Source organism: Sinocyclocheilus anshuiensis, unplaced genomic scaffold, assembly GCF_001515605.1.
Source record: "Sinocyclocheilus anshuiensis isolate Anshui unplaced genomic scaffold, SAMN03320099.WGS_v1.1 scaffold1849, whole genome shotgun sequence".
NCBI lineage: Eukaryota > Metazoa > Chordata > Actinopteri > Cypriniformes > Cyprinidae > Sinocyclocheilus > Sinocyclocheilus anshuiensis.
In genome coordinates this window covers 379,624-386,773 of record NW_015541038.1, presented here as the reverse complement: position 1 = coordinate 386,773, position 7,150 = coordinate 379,624, and the positions used below count along the sequence as shown (strand labels likewise).

Here is a 7,150-nt window from a genome sequence, read left to right as displayed (position 1 = left end):
CCCTAACACACACACACTCTCTCACACACACACACACACACACACTAACCCTAACACACACACACACTCTCTCACACACACTAACCCTAACACACACACACACACACACACACTAACCCTAACACACACTCTCTCACACACACTAACCCTAACACACATACACTAACCCTAACACACACACACTCTCTCACACACACACACACACACACACACTAACCCCCTAACACACACACACACACACACACAGTAGAGCTGCCGCAGTGATGCGCGTGTGTTTGTGTGTGTGTGTAGAGGATCCAGTGTGTGTGTTCGATCACGCTCCTCCTGCGCCGCACTCAGTGCTCAAGTTCCTGCAGGATGTGTTCTCCAGTCGAGACACGGCTGATATCTTCTACCGCAGCGACCTGATGGTGATGATCGACATCGCAGTGAGACAGATCTCAGACCTGTCGCCCGGTGACAGAGTGAGACACTCTCCACACACTATAACTATAACTATAACAACTGCAGCAACTATACCTACACTGTGTGTGTGTCTCCTCAGATGCGGATGGAGTATCTGTCTCTCATGCTGGCTCTCATGCGCTCCACTGACTATCTGGAGCACCGGCACCGGCTGAGCGACCTGCAGGTGGCGCTGCAGAGGATCCTGGGAGAAGAGGAGGACTGTGGGGAGGATCCGGGCTCCAGCAGACAGATGGACAAACTCATCGTGCAGCAGATCCGCCAGGAGTTCCCTCAGATCTATAGAGACTGAGTGTGTAGAGTGTGTTAGTCTTAACACTCGCCAGATCACACACGTTCTCTCTGTTTCCCAGCTGATTCACTGAACTGTAACCCTTGACCTCTGAGTAGCCCCGCCATCCTTCAGCAGTGAGGGGAATATGATCTTTACAGTATTAATGCAGATCTGTGTTTGTGCTGATCACGTCTGATGCAGCTTTGTGCGAAATTATCTATTTTTCCTCATGTTGTTGTTCAGAAGGGAAACGGTAACAATATATTTTCTTAACGTTGAAAGACTAATAAAATGCTGCCATCCTAATGCACCTAAAATAAGTGTCTGTTTTGTTTTTTTGAAACATATTGCTTGTTTCTTCCACAAACACATCTCACATTTCAGCAATTCTGAGAAAAACTGCGAGATGTAAACAGAATTCTGACTTTTTTTCCCCTCAAAACGGGATAATAATAATAATAAAAAGGCAATTGCACGTTTTTATCTCACAATTCCCATCAGAATTTCGAGTTTATATCTTGCGATTTTAACAGAACTGAGAAAAAAGTCGCAGTTATATTATTTATTTATTTTATTCCGTGACGAAAACGGTTAGCTTATGAGATATTGCGTATAAAATAATTTAGGTTTCATGATTTGCATTTTGTTGTAAGTTTTACAGCTCGTGAGTTTCCACCCGGACGGTTTAAAGCGACGCGCCGCGGCTGTTTCTCTGAAGAGTCACGTGTTCTTTCAGCAGCGGCTCAGAGACTCCATTCAAATCACACAACGACCTGAATAATGACCGAGACTGACTGTTAATAGACATAGAATTAAAAATAAAAACTATACAGTTATTCCATAGATAATAAGAGAACTATTATTGAAGCCCCGCCCACCTCCGAACTCGATCCGGGATGTGCGTCGGTGAAATAGTTCCGGGTGTGTTTGTGTGTGAAAGGTCGCAGAACGCGTGTGTCGGTGTGTCAGTGTGTCAGTGTGATTGTGTGATTATTCTCCTGAAGCATGTCGAAGCAGCCGCAGCACATCAGCCCGCTGAAGAACTTCTTCGCAGGAGGGTTCGGCGGGGTTTGTTTAGTGTTCGCCGGACACCCGCTCGACACCATCAAAGTAAACACACTGACAGCTGATCATTTGTGTCATGCTCGCTATTATTGTTCGTAATGCTTCAGAAACTGTGCTGTTTCTCAGTCGTTTGGACCTGAAGAGTCATAACTTAATAGTTTCAGCTGTCTGATCAGCAACTTCGCATTACAAAAGTCAATGTTTTGAATGTTACCATGTTTATACTGCATTCATTTAACTTTTTTTATTTATTAACACATTTAGAAAGTTTTATAATAGATATTGACGAGGTTTGTTTGGAATATGTCATTTATAAGAACATCTAATATGAGAATTACCTGTAATTACCCCATTTATTACTCATGATTGCTCAAAAACATGAAGCTATGTCAAAACAACATAAATACGACTCTGGTTTCATTTTACTTGCATACATTTTCACTTTCAGATGAAAAGTGGTCATTTTTTCACGCTGCAAGCAATGTTTAGACACATTTTTGAGACAAACCCTGGACTTCTGACCTTTGACCTGGATGTGTTTGTGTGGTCAGTAGTGTGTTATTGAGCTGTCATGTGACCGTCATGCGCAGGTGCGACTGCAGACGCAGCCCAAACCCGGTCCAGGAGAGTCTGCGCTGTACCGCGGGACGCTCGACTGCTTCAAGAAAACACTGGCGAAAGAGGTACGAGGACTCTCTGCTGTCGCTGCTGACCGCAGACGGCTGGACTGACCTGTGTGTGTGTGTGTGTGTGTGTGTGTGTGTGTGTCTCAGGGTCTTCTGGGGCTGTATAAGGGCATGGCGGCGCCCATCATCGGAGTCACGCCCATGTTCGCCGTCTGCTTCTTTGGCTTTGGACTCGGCAAGAAACTGCAGCAGAAAACACCAAACGACGTCCTGACGTGAGCCGCTGAAGACGTTCAGATAATAATCCATATTCTTTGTGAGCATATAGTCATTTATATCGTTGTTCGTTAGACAGGAAGCATGTGTCTGTGTGTGTGAGTGTGTGTGTGTCTGTCTGTCTGTCTGTGAGTGTGTGTGTCTGTCTGTCTGTCTGTCTGTCTGTGAGTGTGTGAGTGTGAGTGTAACGTGAGTGTGTGAGGGTGAGTGTAACATGAATGTGTGTGAGTCTGTGTGTGTGTGTGTGTGTGTGAGTGTGTGTGTGAGAGTGTAACGTGAGTGTGTGTGCGAGTGTGCGAGTGTAACGTGAGTGTGTGTGCGAGTGTGCGAGTGTAACGTGAGTGTGTGTGCGAGTGTGCGAGTGTAACGTGAGTGTGTGTGCGAGTGTGCGAGTGTAACGTGAGTGTGTGTGCGAGTGTGCGAGTGTAACGTGAGTGTGTGTGCGAGTGTGCGAGTGTAACGTGAGTGTGTGTGCGAGTGTGCGAGTGTAACGTGAGTGTGTGTGCGAGTGTGCGAGTGTAACGTGAGTGTGTGTGCGAGTGTGCGAGTGTAACGTGAGTGTGTGTGCGAGTGTGCGAGTGTAACGTGAGTGTGTGTGCGAGTGTGCGAGTGTAACGTGAGTGTGTGTGCGAGTGTGCGAGTGTAACGTGAGTGTGTGTGCGAGTGTGCGAGTGTAACGTGAGTGTGTGTGCGAGTGTGCGAGTGTAACGTGAGTGTGTGTGCGAGTGTGCGAGTGTAACGTGAGTGTGTGTGCGAGTGTGCGAGTGTAACGTGAGTGTGTGTGCGAGTGTGCGAGTGTAACGTGAGTGTGTGTGCGAGTGTGCGAGTGTAACGTGAGTGTGTGTGCGAGTGTGCGAGTGTAACGTGAGTGTGTGTGCGAGTGTGCGAGTGTAACGTGAGTGTGTGTGCGAGTGTGCGAGTGTAACGTGAGTGTGTGTGCGAGTGTGCGAGTGTAACGTGAGTGTGTGTGCGAGTGTGCGAGTGTAACGTGAGTGTGTGTGCGAGTGTGCGAGTGTAACGTGAGTGTGTGTGCGAGTGTGCGAGTGTAACGTGAGTGTGTGTGCGAGTGTGCGAGTGTAACGTGAGTGTGTGTGCGAGTGTGCGAGTGTAACGTGAGTGTGTGTGCGAGTGTGCGAGTGTAACGTGAGTGTGTGTGCGAGTGTGCGAGTGTAACGTGAGTGTGTGTGCGAGTGTGCGAGTGTAACGTGAGTGTGTGTGCGAGTGTGCGAGTGTAACGTGAGTGTGTGTGCGAGTGTGCGAGTGTAACGTGAGTGTGTGTGCGAGTGTGCGAGTGTAACGTGAGTGTGTGTGCGAGTGTGCGAGTGTAACGTGAGTGTGTGTGCGAGTGTGCGAGTGTAACGTGAGTGTGTGTGCGAGTGTGCGAGTGTAACGTGAGTGTGTGTGCGAGTGTGCGAGTGTAACGTGAGTGTGTGTGCGAGTGTGCGAGTGTAACGTGAGTGTGTGTGCGAGTGTGCGAGTGTAACGTGAGTGTGTGTGCGAGTGTGCGAGTGTAACGTGAGTGTGTGTGCGAGTGTGCGAGTGTAACGTGAGTGTGTGTGCGAGTGTGCGAGTGTAACGTGAGTGTGTGTGCGAGTGTGCGAGTGTAACGTGAGTGTGTGTGCGAGTGTGCGAGTGTAACGTGAGTGTGTGTGCGAGTGTGCGAGTGTAACGTGAGTGTGTGTGCGAGTGTGCGAGTGTAACGTGAGTGTGTGTGCGAGTGTGCGAGTGTAACGTGAGTGTGTGTGCGAGTGTGCGAGTGTAACGTGAGTGTGTGTGCGAGTGTGCGAGTGTAACGTGAGTGTGTGTGCGAGTGTGCGAGTGTAACGTGAGTGTGTGTGCGAGTGTGCGAGTGTAACGTGAGTGTGTGTGCGAGTGTGCGAGTGTAACGTGAGTGTGTGTGCGAGTGTGCGAGTGTAACGTGAGTGTGTGTGCGAGTGTGCGAGTGTAACGTGAGTGTGTGTGCGAGTGTGCGAGTGTAACGTGAGTGTGTGTGCGAGTGTGCGAGTGTAACGTGAGTGTGTGTGCGAGTGTGCGAGTGTAACGTGAGTGTGTGTGCGAGTGTGCGAGTGTAACGTGAGTGTGTGTGCGAGTGTGCGAGTGTAACGTGAGTGTGTGTGCGAGTGTGCGAGTGTAACGTGAGTGTGTGTGCGAGTGTGCGAGTGTAACGTGAGTGTGTGTGCGAGTGTGCGAGTGTAACGTGAGTGTGTGTGCGAGTGTGCGAGTGTAACGTGAGTGTGTGTGCGAGTGTGCGAGTGTAACGTGAGTGTGTGTGCGAGTGTGCGAGTGTAACGTGAGTGTGTGTGCGAGTGTGCGAGTGTAACGTGAGTGTGTGTGCGAGTGTGCGAGTGTAACGTGAGTGTGTGTGCGAGTGTGCGAGTGTAACGTGAGTGTGTGTGCGAGTGTGCGAGTGTAACGTGAGTGTGTGTGCGAGTGTGCGAGTGTAACGTGAGTGTGTGTGCGAGTGTGCGAGTGTAACGTGAGTGTGTGTGCGAGTGTGCGAGTGTAACGTGAGTGTGTGTGCGAGTGTGCGAGTGTAACGTGAGTGTGTGTGCGAGTGTGCGAGTGTAACGTGAGTGTGTGTGCGAGTGTGCGAGTGTAACGTGAGTGTGTGTGCGAGTGTGCGAGTGTAACGTGAGTGTGTGTGCGAGTGTGCGAGTGTAACGTGAGTGTGTGTGCGAGTGTGTGAGTGTAACGTGAGTGTATGTGTAAGTGTGTGTGTGTCTGAGTGTGTATGTGTAAGTGTTTGTCTGAGTGTGAGTGTAACGTGAGTGTGTGTGAGTGTAACATGAATGTGTGTGAGTCTGTGTGTGTGTGTGTGTGTGTGTCTGTGAGTGTGTGTGTGTCTGTGAGTGTGTGTGTGTCTGTGAGTGTGAGTGTAACGTGAGTGTGTGTGTAGTGTGAGTGTGTGAGTGTAACGTGAGTGTATGTGTAAGTGTGTGTGTGTCTGAGTGTGTATGTGTAAGTGTTTGTCTGAGTGTGAGTGTAACGTGAGTGTGTGTGTAGTGTGAGTGTGTGAGTGTAACGTGAGTGTATGTGTAAGTGTGTGTGTGTCTGAGTGTGTATGTGTAAGTGTTTGTCTGAGTGTGAGTGTAACGTGAGTGTGTGTGTGTGTGTCTGTGAGTGTGAGTGTAACGTGAGTGTGTGTGTGAGTGTGTGTGTAGTGTGAGTGTGTGAGTGTAACATGAGTGTATGTGTAAGTGTGTGTGTGTCTGTGAGTATGTATGTGTAAGTGTGTGTCTGAGTGTGAGTGTAACGTGAGTGTGTGTGAGTGTAACATGAGTGTGTGTGTGAGTGTAACGTGAGTGTTTGTGGGAGTGTGAGTGTAACGTGAGTGTTTGTGGGAGTGTGAGTGTAACGTGAGTGTTTGTGGGAGTGTGAGTGTAACGTGAGTGTTTGTGGGAGTGTGAGTGTAACGTGAGTGTTTGTGGGAGTGTGAGTGTAACGTGAGTGTTTGTGGGAGTGTGAGTGTAACGTGAGTGTTTGTGGGAGTGTGAGTGTAACGTGAGTGTTTGTGGGAGTGTGAGTGTAACGTGAGTGTTTGTGGGAGTGTGAGTGTAACGTGAGTGTTTGTGGGAGTGTGAGTGTAACGTGAGTGTTTGTGGGAGTGTGAGTGTAACGTGAGTGTTTGTGGGAGTGTGAGTGTAACGTGAGTGTTTGTGGGAGTGTGAGTGTAACGTGAGTGTTTGTGGGAGTGTGAGTGTAACGTGAGTGTTTGTGGGAGTGTGAGTGTAACGTGAGTGTTTGTGGGAGTGTGAGTGTAACGTGAGTGTTTGTGGGAGTGTGAGTGTAACGTGAGTGTTTGTGGGAGTGTGAGTGTAACGTGAGTGTTTGTGGGAGTGTGAGTGTAACGTGAGTGTTTGTGGGAGTGTGAGTGTAACGTGAGTGTTTGTGGGAGTGTGAGTGTAACGTGAGTGTAACATGAATGTGTGTGAGTCTGTGTGTGTGAGTGTGTGTGTGAGAGTGAGTGTAACGTGTGTGTGTGTGTGTGTGTGTGAGTGTAACGTGAGTGTGTGCGAGTGTGTGAGTGTAACGTGAGTGTGTGTGCGAGTGTGTGAGTGTAAAGTGAGTGTGTGTGTGTGAGTGTGAGTGTATCGTGAGTGTGTGTGTGTGTTGTGTGTGTGTGTGAGTGTGAGTGTATGGTGAGTGTGTGTGTGTGAGAGTGTGACGTGAGTGTGTGTGTGAGTGTAACGTGAGTGTGTGAGTGTAACGTGAGTGTGTGTGAGTGTGAGTGTAACGTGAGTGTGTGTGTGTGAGTGTAACGTGAGTGTGTTTGTGAGTGTGTGAGTTTGAGTGTAACGTGAATGTGTGTGTGAGTGTAACGTGAGTGTGTGTGTGAGTGTAACGTGAGTGTGTGTGTGAGTGTGAGTGTAACGTGCGTGTGTGTGTGAGTGTGAGTGTAACGTGCGTGTGTGTGTGAGTGTAACGTCTGTGAGTGTGTGTGTGT

General features: G+C 48.9%; 2 protein-coding genes across 2 annotated transcripts in view; both read left to right on the top strand.

Moving 5' to 3' along the window:
* Positions 1-1,056, top strand: part of nckipsd (NCK interacting protein with SH3 domain) — a 10,313-nt gene extending 9,257 nt beyond the window's left edge. Inside the window, exons 12-13 of the mRNA XM_016488919.1 lie at positions 292-464; positions 545-1,056. Coding sequence (XP_016344405.1) covers positions 292-464; positions 545-757 — 386 coding nt within the window. The 3' untranslated portion in view covers positions 758-1,056. The remainder of the gene's footprint in view (positions 1-291; positions 465-544) is intronic.
* Positions 1,057-1,638: 582 nt separating this feature from the next.
* The window catches only part of slc25a20 (solute carrier family 25 member 20), a 26,167-nt gene continuing 20,655 nt past the window's right edge, over positions 1,639-7,150 (top strand). The window contains 3 exon segments of the mRNA XM_016488928.1: positions 1,639-1,849; positions 2,395-2,487; positions 2,578-2,792. Of these exon segments, the coding sequence (XP_016344414.1) occupies positions 1,745-1,849; positions 2,395-2,487; positions 2,578-2,792 (413 nt within the window). The 5' untranslated portion in view covers positions 1,639-1,744.